The 18,141-nt window shown below is 36.8% G+C and overlaps 1 protein-coding gene across 1 annotated transcript in view; it reads right to left on the bottom strand.

The window, feature by feature from the left end:
* Positions 1 to 26: 26 nt before the first annotated feature.
* cnot3b (CCR4-NOT transcription complex, subunit 3b) overlaps positions 27 to 18,141 on the bottom strand; it is a 21,092-nt gene continuing 2,977 nt past the window's right edge. Inside the window, exons 2-18 of the mRNA XM_016277795.1 lie at positions 13,840 to 13,903; positions 13,564 to 13,631; positions 12,179 to 12,253; positions 11,810 to 11,899; positions 11,406 to 11,534; positions 10,514 to 10,609; positions 9,758 to 9,977; positions 9,551 to 9,678; positions 7,572 to 7,625; positions 6,605 to 7,487; positions 5,912 to 6,017; positions 4,531 to 4,672; positions 3,578 to 3,674; positions 3,289 to 3,487; positions 2,298 to 2,430; positions 1,928 to 2,053; positions 27 to 1,352 (exon numbers count right to left, since the gene is read on the bottom strand). Coding sequence (XP_016133281.1) covers positions 1,254 to 1,352; positions 1,928 to 2,053; positions 2,298 to 2,430; positions 3,289 to 3,487; positions 3,578 to 3,674; positions 4,531 to 4,672; positions 5,912 to 6,017; positions 6,605 to 7,487; positions 7,572 to 7,625; positions 9,551 to 9,678; positions 9,758 to 9,977; positions 10,514 to 10,609; positions 11,406 to 11,534; positions 11,810 to 11,899; positions 12,179 to 12,253; positions 13,564 to 13,631; positions 13,840 to 13,864 — 2,670 coding nt within the window. The 5' untranslated portion in view covers positions 13,865 to 13,903 and the 3' untranslated portion in view covers positions 27 to 1,253. The remainder of the gene's footprint in view (positions 1,353 to 1,927; positions 2,054 to 2,297; positions 2,431 to 3,288; positions 3,488 to 3,577; positions 3,675 to 4,530; positions 4,673 to 5,911; positions 6,018 to 6,604; positions 7,488 to 7,571; positions 7,626 to 9,550; positions 9,679 to 9,757; positions 9,978 to 10,513; positions 10,610 to 11,405; positions 11,535 to 11,809; positions 11,900 to 12,178; positions 12,254 to 13,563; positions 13,632 to 13,839; positions 13,904 to 18,141) is intronic.

Here is an 18,141-nt window from a genome sequence, read left to right as displayed (position 1 = left end):
TTTTGTGTTTGAAAGGGGGGGGGGGGGGGGGGGGGGTCAACAGGAGGAGAACAAATGTTCTGAACAACACTTTTCCAGTTAGGAAAAAAATATATATATAATTCACATTTCAGCTCTCTTCCACACGCTCATCGGGAAAGATAAAGGTTAAGATAAAAACAAGATTGTGTGCATGGGCATTTCGTAAGATTGGATATTTAACGCCCCATTCTTGCTGAATTGTAAAGAAATGTCAAAATGACTGACTTTATTCACCTCTACAGCATTTTCTTCTTATTAAAATTATTTTGGTGGATGTTCATCTATACAGCACAAACAAATAAGGGCAACAGAATCCTGGAAAATTTATGAGTGCTACTTTGAAATGAAATCTGTAAGACATGCAAGTCTACTGAAGCCTGTCGCTTTTCAAAAATTACAGTTGGAGATGTGCATTTACTCTACTAAATAAACATGAATTAATTCCCTTTCTGAGTCTAAAAAACGTTTCTTTTGATGAGAGTCACAAGCTGAGTGACGTGTACTTGGTCTCCTGTTGTTTGTTGTCTATAAACAAAAATAGTGTGCTTGAACTGGTGCAATTACTTGGTGCCACAGTGATAGCACGATTACGAATATCAATATTAGAATTTGGAACACGTACTTGCAAGCTAATCTGTATTAAGACCTGTGCTTTGATCAGAGCTAACAAGACAAGGGTGTAACAAGCCAAAACACACGCTTGGTAAGAGAAAACAGCAGCTTTGGTGGACAGGTATATGCAAGAAAATTATTGTGCATATGAATGTATTGCTTATGTTTACTTTAAACGAATAATTTTCGGAATAACACAACTGTGGCGCAGAGAATCTGTATTAGTTGGCTTTAAGTTATCAATATTATAGCCAAACTATAGGCAAAATAATTCATCCACACTGATTTGTATTTGTAATCTTGCTGACAGGGTGAATGTTTTATTTGATGACACTCAACTTCTTTATTGGCACAAAAATGCTCCATAAAGTTCTCAGAAAAGGGTGATTTACTGGGGTTAAGTCTGAATGAGAGGGCGGAGTCACGAAGGGAGTGGCTGGTGGGCGGGGAGAATTGTAAAGAGTGGGAGGGGCTCCAGATGCACTATGCACCAGAGAGACATAAAACAGCCTCACACGTGCATCTGGGTCTCCTCCCTGATGAATGAAAGAGAGTGTACATGTGTGTGTTGATTCAGTCCGGAATGTCGACAGTAGTCCTCCATTCTAGTTGACCATCCGTCACTGGAGGTCCCGGTCTTCAAGGTACCTGTACTCAAATGTGAATCCTTCCTTTTTTCTCTGGCCCCATTTCTCATAGTCAAAGTAAATATATGTCCCCTGTAGAAAAACAGCATAATTAAGTTAGTAATTATTAAGTTTTATTGACACATACACTTCTGATTAAAAGTTTGGGATAAGTTAGATTTTTAATGGGTTTGAAAAGTTTTTTAACTCTTATGCCCACCAAGGCTGCATTTATTTGATCAAAAACACAGTGAAATATTATTGCCATTAGAATAATTATTGTCTATTTTAATATATTTTCCAATATAATTTATTGCAGTGATGGCAAAACTGATTTTTCAGCACCCATTACTTCAATATTCAGTGTCACATGATCCTTCAGAAATATCAAGACTGAAAACAGTTGTTCTGCTCATTATTTTTGTGGAAACCATGATACACTCATTTCAAAATTCTTTGAATAGAAAGTTCAAAAGAACAGCATTTAGTTTAACAATGAAAAAGTATTTGCTGTCACTTTTCATTAATTAATTCAGCATGCCTTTAATTAAATTTCATAAAAACAAAATAAACTGTAGTGGCACACTCAACATATGGCGCATTTTCTTGGCCAAAATATGATGGGCCATAGAGTTCCGAGCAGCGGCTCTTGTTATAGTGTGACTCACTTGCTCAAACTCATCAGTGATGGTCTTGGGCTCCTCGTGCCTCTGGAACCACATCATGTACTTGGTGTGGAACCTCCATGATTGTTTTTTCAAGGCCTTGGCTGCTAGATACTGCGCTTTTGTACCCTAGGGAGTGTAAAGCAACAATTTGTCATTCACAGGAAATATGCCAATAAAAACAGGCTGTAATCTGACCGTAATCCTGAAATCACACTCTAAGATCAATATTACCACTAACTATCAATTAAATGCAAGCCATATGTGCTTACTGAAGGACAAAACAACCTGTTTGCAATTACTGAGGCTCCACTGGGGGTGTTAACTGTAAAGACGTGCACACACACACACACACACACACACAAACACCTACCTCTAAGTAGTAAAAGATGAAGAAGAGGGTCTCTGTAGACAGTCTCTGGTAGAACTCCACAGTGTCGGAGTGAGGAGGTGGCACCTGCTGGTGAAAAGGCAGTGTTGGGCAGGGGTTCCTCATCAGGTACTGCCTGTGTGTCCAAAAGAGAGTAAACAATAAAAATATTATTGATGAGAATACATTCAAAACAAGCCAAATGACCCTGATAATCTGAAATAGGTTAGGGCGAGATAGTATTTTTGTGTGGATTTAATATAGAGTACCAAATAATTCAAAATTAGGTAATTCAAAAATAGATACATTTAATTAATTTATTAGATTTTAATAAATAAATAAAAAAATAAATTTTATGTACCTCTAAATACATAAATACATACCTTTAAAATAAATACATACATGCAAAAAAAACTATTCAAATAAAAATAATAAAAATGAGTAAATGGACCAATCAGTACACTTTGATAAATTAATAAAATGTTTAAACAATTAAATTATTGAATGAGCCATTGAAGTGACAGGTGGAAACAAATTTTATATGAATTGATACATTTTTAAATTAATTTTTGAAATTTAATTAATTCACTCACTCATTCATTCATTCCAGTGCCTGTTTTATGAGAGCAGATATTATGAAATGTTTGTGCAATAATGTTTCCATAGAATATTATCAAATAAATTGGTAGATTGAAATATTATTATTGATTTACTTATTTAATTTTGATTACTATGGCTCACTAAGTGCCAAATATTTAGCATTTGGAAAAGTACACAAAAACAATGCAAATACTCCTCATTCTGCAATGCCCCAAAACATTAACATTGCATTATACTTTAGAATAAAACGGATAAAAAAATGATGACAAACTAATGCAAAACATGGTCACATTGTAAAGCAAGTTTCCAGGATTCTCCCAGACTTGGAAGCATGTGACTAGTCACCTGTCAGAATCAGTGAACGCTAAGGAAATGTGTTTGTGTGTGTGCTCACCTGATCCTCTCCGAGTCGGACGGGTGAGGCATGTGCATCCAGGCGGACTCCTGCATGGCTTGCTGGTAGAGTTGCTCTTTGGAGTGGGGGACGGGGCCCAGTGGACACACGCCCAACGATGGGGGGATGCTCACCTCTGACAGAGCAGACTGAGGTGCTGCAGGAGTACCTGAAGGGGCCGTGGAGCTGGGAAATATATCTAGAAGAGGACGAAGGAGAGAATGGAGCCAAACAACATAGAAAATAGTGCAAGATAAGCTGAGAGTAATGAGTACTTGTTGATACTTACCACTTGAGATATGTAGTGCAGACAGCTCTCCTTCTAACCCTGAGCCCTGGGCAACCCTCTCTGCCATCGACTTTAAAGAGCTTGGAGGCTCCTGATGCTGGAGAGAGTGGGAAAAAAAAGACCACACTTTGAAACAATGGTCAATTAAAAGCTGACTCTAGTGCTCTAGCATGTTCTTAAAACAGTGCCATGGGCAAATAATTAGGGATGATGAACAGTTCCTATGCATAATCGCTTCCAAGAAACGATTATGCATAGAAACAAGGCAGCTTTATAGTGACAACAGAGGCAAATCATAAAATTAATAACACACGGGCATATACAGATCACTGCTCCCTATGCACACTGAGCAGGGGATATGTATAGAATTTAGAATGTAAGAGATATTTTGATATATATATATATATGCAACTTATTTTATATGAAAACAATAGCTTCCATATATACATTTATAGAACACATTCATGTATTTTACACACACACACATTCTATATGATGATTTTTTTTCTCCAAAAGAACAGCATTTATTTGATTTAGAAATTGTATAATCTTTACTGTCACTTTTAATAGCCATCAATATAATTCAATATAATGCAGCCTCACTAAATAAAAGTATTTGTTTCTTTCAAAACCCCCAAACGTTTGAACAATAGCATATCAGTCTTTATACAACTAACAACCCAGGCTCTTGATGCTTTTTCACCACATTTATTTAATCTAAATTCATGTAGCATTAAGGTGGTGTGCAATAATTAATGTGTTAATTTCTCTGCCCGTTCCTGTCTAATCTCAGTTTGGCCAATCACACAATGAAATCCAATTTGCAGGGAACTATTGGGCAACAGGAATGTGGACTTCGCCTTGAGACGCGCACCCACTCATCAAACAGGTGAAGTGTGATGTAATGACACACAATGTGCTGAGTGCGAATGTGCAAACATTGCGTAACTGACCTTGATGGTGTCGGCAGCCTGTGTGTATGAGTGCGGGCCGTTCAGCAGGCTGCCACCGCCTGCTTTACTCTCACTGTATGACGGTGAGGGCGAGCTGGGCGGCAGTGTCATCAACCCCAGAAGGCTGGACCCACTGTCCTTACTGTTTTGACAGGAGGGAGAAGAGCATTTAGAAAATCAGTTTAATGAGGAATAACATACATTTGGAATTCAGATGTTTTTTCCCAGGAAAGTACTTTATACAATACAGATCTTTTCAAAGCAGCTTCACATTAATAAACAGGAAAATAAGTGTTAATGTTGTGAAATTCAATTATGAAACAAACTCAATTTCAGCTGTAAGGCAGCTCTAGCTCAGCTTAATTTAATGTTGATTCAGTTCAGTTCAATAAGAGTGTCAATGTTGCAAAGTTTAATTATGAAACAAATTTAATTTAGATATAAAGCAGCTCTGTAAGTTCAATGTAATCATTCAGCTCAATTTAGTTCAATGTTGCCTAAATAACAGTTCAATGACAGTGCCAATATCGCAAAATTCATCAGTTATTAAACAACATTTCAGCAACAAACGGCTGTATAGAAGGCAAAACATCATTATCCAGCTCAATTCAGTTCAAATGTGGTTCTCATTCAGCAGTGGCAGTGCAGTTTAATCAACAATATTACTAGTACTACTAAATATTATTGTCTTTTAAACCTCACAAAAACTTTTCACATTCAGTACGTTTACATGGACAACAATACTCTTGATTTTAATACGATTAAGACAATACTCTGATTAAGAATCTACCATGTAAACAGAGATTTTTGATGAAGTCATAATCGAAGTAAACACTAATCGAATTAAGACGTGGAGTATTCCTATTTTAGTCGCATTACTGAAGTGCAGTAAAGACATGTACACACCTTAATCACATTATTACCGTTGTGTAGGACTTTTCGCCGCATTTTGCGACAGGATCCACACACGGCAGTGGTCAACCTCTGACGGCAAATAAAAGAGCTTCAACACCGCCATCGTCTGAATGCACGTACAAATAATTAACTGCACTTGAAGCTTTCATAAAATTAAAAATGAAACACCCAAAACTGTACATGGCATCATCACGAAGACAAACTATATGTTTATACGTGAAATTCCGTTGGGGACTTCGGATGGCGTCGCGTGGTGACGTAATGACGTTTGCTATTAATCGAACTATGTACTATAATATGCAAAACAGGAACATGAAAGGAATATGCTAAAAGCAACTCGTGTAAACACCATAATCATAATATTGGCTTATTTAGAATAAGGTAAATAATTAGATTACTGATGTCCATGTAAACGTAGTCAGTGTTAGGTTGTTGAAGATGGTTGCCAGGGCATAGCAGTACTCACGGCTGATTTGTTGAGGAATTTAAGGATGAGGATTGGCTATTCTGTGATTGGATGGCACAGTTGAGGGCGGAGTCTGACGTGCTGTCTGCTACCACAGCACTATAACCTGGAAGATGCGGGAATATTTAAGTCAAAATGTGAACAAATGAAATTTCAGTGTCTTATAATGTTTTAGAACAAATTTATTCAGGGTTTATACAGGTTTTATAAGAAATGTAAGACTTTTTAAAAAAGCCTTTTTAAGTAAAGAAAATTTAAGGAATACATTAAAACTCATTATGTCTTCTATAGACAATTACATTTAGAGAACATATTGAGTTGTATTAGAAACACTTTTAACAGATTTCCATTATTTTTTTAATACATTTTGTGTTTCTGATTAGAATAAAATGGAAAACATCTGAAACTTTTAAAGACCTTTTTAACATTTTTCATACTCCATTGGAAAATATTTGTTCTTGTTTTAAACAAACGTAAATGTATCTTGATTTAAGGATGTTGAGATACCTGTACTGGAAAACAAGACAAAAAAGTACTGATCAATGCCATGCCTTTATGAATTTTAGACTTTCTGCTTACATTTAAGACCTTTTTTTTTTCTTAATTTGTGTATGGGCAAATTTATATTTTTAAGACCTGCAGAAACCCCGTTTATTAATTATTTTCCGGATTAGACAGCTATTCTGCACTCACTTGTACCGCCGTTTTGTTTCGGCCCACTAGGTGGCCGTGGTAGCACAGCACTTCCCGCTGCGTTTCCTGTCCCAGAGGTTCCTCCGTTGCTTCCGATAACTCCCACGTTGCTCCCTGAGGTCAGTGCGCCTCCCACAGAGATGGGAGCCACCAAAGGTAAGGGCTCCACAGTGGACTGTGTGGACCCAAGACCCAGAACACCAGGCCCTGAGCCCAAGAGGCTTGTGGAGCCTAGACTTCCGTTAGTCCCCACTGAGGTTACGACTCCACTGGAGTTTGTACTGCTAATATTCATTCCAATTGATGCTGACAGCCCGCTGCCCATGCAACCTGTGGCGGCCGCTTGTGCATAAGGCGCCGGGGTGGATCCGCTCAAAAACCCAGTCATGCTGTTTAAGGATGCCGGCATCCCTGAAAGAACCAGACCGGGCATCTGGTTTGTGCCACTAGTCACAGACGTCCCCTTCCCAAGGCCCAGACTGGAGGAAAGGCCCATTCCCAATGGAGGTTGGCTCTGCGAGCTGGGTGTCAGTGGGCCCGGTGTGCTGGTGTTGGGCGACGACGTGGAGGTGGATGTTGGAAGTAAGATACTGTTGCTGGAGGAGACCGAGTTGGCATTGGAGAGAGAGGAGACTGAGTTTTTGGGCAGGTGCTGCTGTTGGGATTGCTGTGTTTGTTGCTGGGTTGCTGAACTATAGCTGCCAGAGTTCTGGAGGGGGCCAACCATGTTGCCTAAGAGGCTGCTGCTCCCTGATGACAAACTTATGCTGCTGGCGACAGTCGCCATGGAGATCAAAGAGTTTGAAGAGACTCCCGAGGATGAGGATGACGATGAGGAAGAGGAGGATAGAGATGAAGATGGATTTCCATTCTTGGTAGGTGACTGCGACAAAACGACGGGATTTTTTGAGCTCGGTGTCAGTTCAAAAGGACTATAATATAAGTGACATGGGGTTTCTTTTCTCACCTGGCTGATTTCACTGTCTGTTGAACAACCTCTTTTCTTATCATCTTCCGAATTCTCATCAGCAGAAATGAAGAGAACATGACATAAAACAAAAGCAAACCAAAACTAATTACTGAATTGCATTTTAATAAACCATAATCATAACCATCCACATCATTCACACTGAAAATCTAAGAAGTGTTTTAGCAAATTTTTTTTTTTTGAAATATCACAGTTCATGAACAAATCAGGGTCCCATTTATCTAATGTCCCTTATTTTCAGGAAATATGGTGAGATTCAAGATAGATTTTCATGATAATTTGTAGTGCAAGACTGTAAATTCAGCTCTCCTGATGCAATTCAAGAGAAGACATCGCTTCAGTGCATTGAGCACAAACACAGCCAAACCTGAAGCTTCTGAGCGACGTTTGGATGAATATATGCTGATATATATGAATATATGCTGCGCGCTTTCCTCTAAATAATGAAATAAACAACAAAAACTGACAGCGGTGAGAGAGCAGCAGTTAAGAACGCATCTGATTACAGTGATGTGGATGTTGCACAAGCGCTGCAGTTCGGTACTCCAGTAAAGTCCAGTCACGTCACGTTTATTTATATAGTACTTTATGCAATAGATAGCCTTAAATCAAGCAGCTTTACACAATATTAAACATGAAAAACCAGAGTCAGTGTCACTTTCAGTTAGAATTACAACCTGATTTTCTGTTATAAAGCAGCTCTCCAGTGTGGAGCTAGCTAATGATAAAATCTTTTATTAGTGGGGAAAAAATATGATTTAATTAAAGTTATAGTTTGGTTTGCAGAGATCAAAGCTTGATCTAGCTCAGGACTTTTTTGATTATCATAAACCTATACTGTATTTTAAGAGAGATTATGCTGTTTATCCAACATAAAATAGTTTATCCAAAAATAAAGCGTCTTATCACTTACCTTTACTTTGTTTCTTATTCATATGATTTACAAAAGGAGATGTTAGGCAGAATGATGTCATTCAGTTACTTTTTCATATAGCTAATTAAATGGTGAATGAGAGTTTCTCTGTCATCTCATTTTGTGTGCCAAATATATTGATTTGTATAAATTAATTGTATAATTGTAATTACATAATATGACTTTCAAAAGCTGAAGTGCTTACCTTTATTTATTTGTTAGAATATATATAGCTCAGTATTTTAACTAACTGCAAAAGCTGAATAATCAATCAAAGTCTACTTATTAATCAGTGAAATAATCGATGATTAGTTGATTAACCGTTCTAATAATCGTTAGAGTAATCGATTATCAAAATAATAATTTGTTGCAGCCATATATATATATATATATATATATATATATATATATATATATATATATATGGCAAATAACTGCTAAAAATAAATAAACACACCAAGAAAAAAAAATACAATTAACAAATTAACAATTAATAAATGAGTTTGAAAATTATTTATATATTTAATAATATTTTCAAGTCAATTTAATCTTTAAAATAAAAATAAGCAAAAAAAGTTAAGTCTTAGTAATTATTATTCATATGAAAGGAGATGTCAGGCAGAATGATGCCATGCAGTTACTTTTTCATTTAGCTAATTAAATGGTGAATGAGAGAGATTCTCTGTCATCTCATTTGTGCGCCAAATATATTTATTTGTATAAATTAATTGTATAATTGCAATTACATAATATGACTTTCAAAAGCTGAAGTGCTTACCTTTATTTATTTGTTAGAATATATATAGCTCAGTATTTTAACTAACTGCAAAAGCTGAATAATCAATCAAAGTCTACTTATTAATCAGTGAAATAATCGATGATTAGTTGATTAACCGTTCTAATAATCGTTAGAGTAATCGATTATCAAAATAATTAAAAATTACATTTAACAAATTAAATTAAATTATTTAACAGATAATCGATATGATATCCCAAGCTGATGCGGATTAAACTTTAGGTCTGTCGCCGAGGAGGAGATGCTCACCGTAGTGAAAGTAGCTGGAGAGGGAGGTATGGGAGATGACGACGTTGTGGAGGTCGGTGTGGAACTGGAGTGCTGGAAGATCTCATCCTCTGTGTGACCTGTTGGAGATGTGGCAACTACTGGCTGGGCTACAAAAAAACAGGGGGGAAAATGTTATGATTAAGAACAAAACACAACAGAATTCTGATATGTGCACTAAATACTTACGTATGTCCTCTAAATCAATGTCATCATAGAGAAACTCATTCTCCTCAAAGTCAGGATCTTGAGAGGAATCAAGGTAGTACTCGACGTCATCTTTAATCTTGCGGACGGCATCCACCTGTATCGAGTCATTGTCCAGCATTCTAAGGATGGTTTCCAGCATGCGGATGTGAAACCGGTGCCTCTCGATCATTCGTTTCAGTTCCTCGACCCGATCCTGTTTCTGAGGGCACAGCATGAGAAAAATATTTACTAATGACCTACCAATGTGAATGAGCAGTCATTTTAACAGAACTAGCGAAAGAGCTGACAGGGAACACAAACACGATTTTTTGGTAAAACTTTTTTTATGGTTATCCCATAATTTTCTGTGGTAAACAACACAGTACATGGTAAATACTATGGTAGATGAATATGAACATCATTCAGTACCACAGTATTACCAACTGATACCATCAGATTTTATTACTTTCTTTTTAAGAATTAAAATATGACCAAAAATGTGTGCTTAGCATCAATAATCACTAATACATTTGTCACTTATCTTATACTTTTATAAAGGGCCAATCACCCCATAAGTGCCTCGGTTAAGGGGACAAAAGGACTCATTCATGAATCACCAAGTGCTGCGTTTGAACCAACCACTTAGTTTCCAACCCAGATCTTTAACTATTAGGCTAGACTATCCCACATCAAACAGTTGCATTGTAAAAGATGAAAAGGATGAGAACAAAGAATGGCGGAGTAAATGTAACTGACCTCTTTGTCTCCTTTCTTCTTCTTGGTCTGCACAGAAAGCGATTCAACCTCGCTCTCAAACTGGTCCACTTGCATGTTTAATGTGTCTATCGTGTTCTAGGAGAACCAAGGTACAAAGCAGAAGTAGACGACATCAGAAAATTGTGCGAAGAGAGCAACAGTTAAGATGAGTGTGTCTTTCGCCAAAAAGGACTGTGCGAACTAAAAGAATGATGGAAAACGACTTGGTGCGCCCACATTCACCACTGGCTGACAAATTCTCAGGGGCAAAATAGAGTAATTTCAACAGAAATCCATGCAATTTGGAATTTTACTCGAGGCTGATTTCAGTTTTCGCAACAGATTCAAGTTCAAGTCAATTTCACCAAAATGTAGTGTTATAGTTCAGAACTTACTTTTAACATATTGCTGTAATAATGTCTTATTAAACTAGAAATTAACAGAAAAGATGCAGATTGTAGCATAATTAAATAACAGATACATTGGATTACTTGTTCATGGTATCAATCTTCATCTAAAAGCAATGTCAAATGCATCCACTTCACTGGCAACAAAGAATGCGATCATGATATTTCCTTTGCTTGGATTCCTGGACCACTATAAGAAGTGGGAATTCAGCTGCTCTTTTTTCACTCCTCCCCTGACAGTAGCCGCCTACAATCATCTACATTAAAAACAAGGCTTTTGGCACCTAAAATGAGCCTAATGTTTTATCATATTGAATTAAGACAACTCCTTTTCGGTCAAATCAACATGAAGCCAAAACGAATCCTACTTTCCTTTATTAATGCACATTTCTTGATTTATCAGTGTGCATTAATCCAAATATAAATCCAAATATACTTTTCTCCATTATGAAGTTAACCAGAGTGCTTCATGCTTGCGTTCTTACCGCTAGCCACTGGCCGATCTCTTCTTTCTCTTTCTGTGCAGGATCGACTTTCTGAGCGAGGCCGAGTCCTTCTTTAGAGTACGCTTTTGTTTTGGTCTCCCGTTCCACAATCTTAAATCGCTCCATTTGCTATGGGGAAATTTTTTTTGCATTAGATTTAATGTTTATTTACTAAATGTTTAATGATTATTACATTATCTTAATCTTACAGGGACCTATGCATATTTCCCCCCAAAATTGCTAAAAGTTCTCAAATTTCACATTTCAAAGGTCTCACCTTACTGAAAACATTACTAATGTACTTCATCTAAAAAAAATATTTAAGATAATTTAAAGCATATTAAATTCTGCATTATTCATTAGTCTCCGGTATTTTTGTTCGATTAAAACAGACATCTGCTCACCGTCTCAATGATTTTGCGATTCTCTACTAGCTGTCTTTTGTCTTTGATCTCACTGGAGGCGACCCATGTCTTAATCTGGTCACGAAGACGCTGCAGGACCAATGCAGACAGAAACAGAAAGAGCAAGTAGAAACAAAGAATGAAAGAAAATTGAGCTGGACGCCTGAAATCAAGCGTGCCCAACTCATCCTGTGCCGCCAAGCACAGTGGACACGCGCACACATGACCCTCGGCGTGGGTAGCGCTTGTCCTCATAGTTACCAATAAAAAACACACCTTGAACAGTGAAAAGGCCAATGTCTTATAAATAAAAGAAAAAGTTGGTTCACCTACAGCGCATTCAGTTTGTGATCAACAGAAAATTCTCACCTGTAGTTTTTTTATCTCTTTCTTGAGGTCAGATTCATATTTCTCTTTTTGGTTGGCGTTGGCTGCATTATAGAGCTGGAAAAAACAAATCACATAATTCATGGGTAACATGTTCAAATATATGGCATATATAAAATGTTTTTTGTCAAATGTGTTTTTTTTAAATACCACTGTTCAGAACTACTGATCAAGTCTGAGGTCAGTAAGATTTAAAAAGAAAATGATAATTTTACTCCGCATGGATGCATTAAATTGATGTGTGAGAGGAAAGGCTTTTATCTTGTTATTTCTATTTAAAATAAATGATGTTCTTTTGGACTTTCTGCTCACTCAAAAATATTAAGCAGCAAAACGGTTTTCAACATTGATCCATGGAGAAGATCTATTGTGCACATGCTGCATTTTCCTGTGTCTACTCAACTACAGTGTTGAGGACTGTGGATTTTACCCATAAGTACACTACAGTGTATGGTGAAAAGACATCAAGGCGGTTATTTTTTATTTTTTTGAAATCACACCAGAGGTGTCTCTGAACACACACACACAGAACTGTGAACTACTGCCCACATTTACCACAAGAAAAAGATACATACAATCACATCCATAAGCAGATCAAATATAAATGAGAAAGATGTACAATAAATTAGGCAGACTTGCTTAAAAGAAGTTTACATTAAAACATTTCTTATTTTGTCTTCATTGACTACATTTGCTCATCATGGGAGAGGGACTCACACATTTGTGTTGTGGTTTAATGTAACTGCTGAGCAGGGTTGTTGTTGTGGGTGTGTATTAGTTTGCAAATCTGCTTTGGTGTGTGATTTAGCTTTTTGCTTTGTCACACTCTGCAAAAGTTAAAAGGTGGCCACATGGAGTCATTTTTAATGCAAGCATAGCATTATTACTGTATATTTGCTATTTGACAATTTCACACTAGTGTTCAAAAGTTTGGGCTTGTATTTTAATGTTTTCAAAGAAACTCTCTTATGCTCATCAAGGCTGTATTTCTTTGATCAAAAACAGAGTAAAACAGTGCTAATGTAAAATATGATTAAAACTTAAAATAACTGTTTTCTATTTCACAAATTAAGTTATTCCTGTGATGCAAAGCTGAATTTTCAGCAGCCATTACTCCAGTCTTCATTGTCACACCTTCAGAAATCATTCTGATATGCTGATTTAGTGCTCAAGAAACATTTTCCTATTGTTATCAATGTTGAAATCAGTTGTGCTGCTTAATATTTTTGTGATAATCATCATACTCTAATTTTTCAGCATTTTTTCTTTTGAATTTGGCATGACACTGTAAAACACTATTCTTGATAAATTACACCTAATTATAATTAACATGATGTATTGAGCTTTACACAAAGTGCATTCCTTACCTTTTTCCAAATGTCCTCAAACTGCTCTACCCCTTCTGCAACTTTTTTCAAACATCTGTCTATTTCCCCTGAGGAGAGAGAAGCAAACCTTAGGTACATGATGGGATGAGGTGAGACCAGGCCATATTCTCAGAGACACACACGCACACGTGCTTTGATGCAGATAATGCTAAATAATTTAAGCTACTCACGTAGCATTCTCCTCAAAATAAGCTGCATTGAGATATCATGCATTAAACAGATATGGCCCAGAAAACAATGCCCCTGTTATCATACCTTGAAGTTTTCTTTTATCAGCCATGACTTCTTGACTATGATGTTTGCTTCATGCCTTCTTCTACTGAAAAAGATAGAAGAGAAAATGAGCACCATTGTTGTGCTTAATATGAAATCAGCCGAGTCCCTTACAAATGACTGGATTTGTAAGAATCAAGACTGTCATTATAATGTGCTTCAATGCAATATGTCCCAAAAAAAAAAAAAAATTATATTTTTTATTCTATTTATACGTCTATTTTATAATTACATGTTTTTTCCCCTGAACTATTAGTGTAATTATTATAATGACACAGTGACATCATTACAAACATATAAAACGGCTCTTGTGATTGCTGTAGGAATGGTTAGACAGGTTTGTTGGGAATATAAAAATGCAAATACTCTTTTTACTTGGTAATTCTGGGACTAGCTGTAAAACTGGACCAAGTGGCACACTTAATTTGTCAATAAGCTTCAGTGAAGACTTATATTTATTCACACATGCAAAGCAACAAAAATGAGTTTTTATCTGCCGTTTAGTGGCAGTGTTTTAGATTAGATTATAACAGAAAAATCATAATAGTAAAAATAAATACATGAAATAATAGCATTAAACTTCTCCGCAAATAACTGTACAGAAAACAGGGAATCAAAAAAAAATCCATGGCATTGGTTGAGACAAAATACTGACATTAGAGCCACAGGTTTAACACTCTTTGGAAGTCAACCTCCAGATGACTTCCATGAAAATTACAGAGCTGTTTCCGCACATTAAACTGGAATAAGATCAAATAATTTAACACTGAACAAATTACACACTCCACCTTTTCACCTACACCATCCAAAAAGCATTCTATGCAAATCTGCTACACATGCTACTAATTTTAAGGAAAATACCTCCAACGCAAAGGGCAATTTGTCAGTTCTGGTTATCTACATGAGACCAGCCCTTATTATACAGGAGAGTTGTGCACAATTTTACAAAAATGTCTTTAAACATCTCCATAATAAATCTAAATCATTGAATTTAGATCATTCTATTGCATTTATTTCAAGTAAATAAATGTAGTAAATAATTAATCATATTTCTCAGCATTAGATACCAATCACTTGCAGACAGGGATTTCTAGTCAAATGTATACTTGCATTCTTAAAGTACGTGTTGGGATGCACACAAGCACACCAGCGTGAAACAAAGATGTGCTATCACAGTCTAAATTTAGCGAATGTATTAATCTATCCTTTGCACATCCCACATAGTACAGACTTGCATTGATGCATACATGTTATCAATGTTTATTAGATTCAGAAAGCTCAAGAGCATTGCTCAATACAAGCAGCAAAACCACTTGCTCACTAATGGATCCTTTGCAGTGAATGGGTACAGTCTTTACAATTATGTCGCGATTACAAAACAATACAGGTATTCAAGGGCAGGCTTTAAGATGGTTTAGATCCTACCTGTCCGATCGCTACCACTTTATTTATTTAAACGGAGAGTTATCTCAATTATCACCAGTAAAGTATGGAGTGCCACAAGGATCTGTCCTTGGTCATCTGCTATTTTCAATATACATGTTGCCCCTTGGTAATATTAGTAGAAAATACGGAATTAGTTTCCATTGTTATGCTGATGGTAGTCAAGTATATATATCTCAACAAGACCAGATGAAACTTCTAAATGATCTAAGCTAAGTGTATTAAAAATGTAAAAGATTGGATGACCAATAATTTTCTCCTATTAAATTCGGATAAGACAGAGATATTACTTATTGGACCAAAAAGCAGTACACACTACACAGAATCTCTTGGATTACAATTTGCAATTAGACGGATGTACTGTTACTTCCTCTACAGTCAAAAAGTCTGGGTGAAAGGCTATATTAGACAGCAACTTGTCTTTTGAAAATCATATTTCCCATGTTACAAAAACAGCATTCTTCCATCTTAGAAACATTGCTAAGCTACGAAACATGTTACCTGTTTCTGATGCAGAAAAGCTAGTTCATGGTTTAGTTGACTATTGTAATTAGGGTTGGGTACCGAACTCTGTACTTTTATGGGTACTGCCGAGTACCGAGTCACGTTAAATCAATCGGTGTGAAATTCCAGTACCGGAGAACGTATCTGGGTATGTCACCCCTGCAACTCGTTCAAACAATACACAGGGCAAGTCGAAATGTTCTGAAATGTGGTTACATTTCTAGGGCCATATGGTTTCTGCGAAAACGCGGACGGGATTGCGGAGTCCATTCATAAAAACCTAATTTACTGCGAAATGCCACGGAATTCGTCAATTTTGGACGAATAAATCAAAAGCAGCCACTGCCACTTAATTCAAATCGCGAAATGAATTAGTGTCTGTGAATATTAAAATGCAAAAAGACGGTTTAAATATGAATCCTGCATGTTCCGCTTGCCTCTGTATGTATGAATGGCGGAAATGCAGTTTTGTTTACTACACAAATACTGAAGCACGTGTGACGCTCGCAGTGATTTTCGGCCTCTGTGTCTCACTATATGACGGCATAAACACAAAAACTTAATCTCCAGAGCTGCTGTGAGTCACTTCGCGAGAATTTTGCCATTTCATTTGAGAAAACTAGCATCATCATACTGTATACGCACAGAAACTTCACGGCAACCTGTCAAAATAAAAGTACAGTTTAACATGTAAAATAAATATATGACATTTTGAAGTTAATACAGTTATAATACAGTTAAATATAATAGTTTCATTTTCATTTGATTTAAAATAAATGTTTAATGCCTTCATTTGATTTTCAGAAAAATGAAAACAAGAATTTCTGGAAAAAAAGAAAGAAACTTTGTAGGGCTCTATTGATCAAAATGTTGAAATTGAGACTTTTGGACTTATTTTTTCACTGAAATAAACGTTTTTGTAATTACACAGAGCGTAAAGTTCCGAAAAAAGGTACCATTGGGTACCGGCACTGAAATTCAGGTACCGATACCGTACCAGTTAAAATGTGAACGATACCCAACCCTAATTGTAATGCACTGCTAGGTGGTTGTCCTGCATCTTCAATAAACAAGCTACAGGGAGTCGAAAATGCAGCGGCTAGAGTCCTTACCAGGTCAAGAAAATATGATCATATTACCCCAATTTTACAGTCTCTGCACTGGCTACCTGTTAAGTTCCGTATCAGTTACAAAATATTATTACTTGCCTATAAGGCCCTTAATGGGTTAGCTCCTGCGTACCTAACTAGTCTTCTACCACGCTACAATCCATCACGCTCCCTAAGGTCACAAAATTCTGGACTTTTGGTAGTACCTAGGATAGCAAAGTCCACTAAAGGAGGTAGAGCTTTTTCACATTTGGCTCCCAAACTCTGGAATAGCCTTCCTGATAACGTTCGGGGTTCAGACACACTCTCTCCGTTTAAATCTAGATTAAAGACACATCTCTTTGGCCAAGCATTCAAATAATGCATCTCATAATCTTTTACTGCAGTCATAATCTTTTACTGCAGTTATATCTAATCAAATGCACATTATTATTCATTAGTTTGGGTTAAACAAATCATTTTTGCTTGGTTGGAACAGCAGCTACGCTAATTATGTTTGTATTTGTTTCTCTGTCTTTTGCCACGGGATTAACATCCCGTGGTAACTAGGATTCACACAAGCTTCAGTCTGGATCCAGAACACCTGAGAAGAGATGATGCAACCCCTCAGAGGACCTCAGATGATGCCAACCCTGAAACAACATACAGAACTACCACATTTTGCTATAAGTTTGATTGCATCATATAATAATTGCTGTTAATATTATTCATCGTCTGTTTTATTACGTCTTATATTGATTTTTCCGTTCTGCTGGTTCGTCTGGTCAGAGGAGAACTGGCCCCCCGACTGAGCCTGGTTTCTCCCAAGGTTTTTTCTCCATTCTGTCACCGATGGAGTTTTGGTTCCTTGCCGCTGTCGCCTCTGGCTTGCTTAGTTGGGGACACTTCATTTCCAGCGATATCGTTGACATGATTGCAAAGATATTATTTAAACTGAGCTGGATGTTGACATCACTGAATTCAATGATGAACTGTCTTTAACTGAAAAATGAGTGTTTACTATTGTCACTTTGCATTATTGACACTATTTTCCTAATTAATGCTGTTCAGTTGCTTTGTCACAATCTGTATTGTTAAAAGCGCTACATAAATAAAGGTGACTTGACTTGACAGGAAACCACACAGGCTTACTACAACAGGCTCAGACAGGCCTACTTCGGAGCACGAAACGAGCCAGGAATGGAACAGGATTTCAACTTCAAAATTCTGTTCCTCCGGAACCTGCACC

Source organism: Sinocyclocheilus grahami, unplaced genomic scaffold (assembly GCF_001515645.1).
Source record: "Sinocyclocheilus grahami isolate Dianchi unplaced genomic scaffold, SAMN03320097.WGS_v1.1 scaffold116.1, whole genome shotgun sequence".
Taxonomy (NCBI): domain Eukaryota; kingdom Metazoa; phylum Chordata; class Actinopteri; order Cypriniformes; family Cyprinidae; genus Sinocyclocheilus; species Sinocyclocheilus grahami.
Note: the sequence above shows the minus strand (reverse complement) of the source record. Positions and strands in the feature narration are given on the sequence as shown.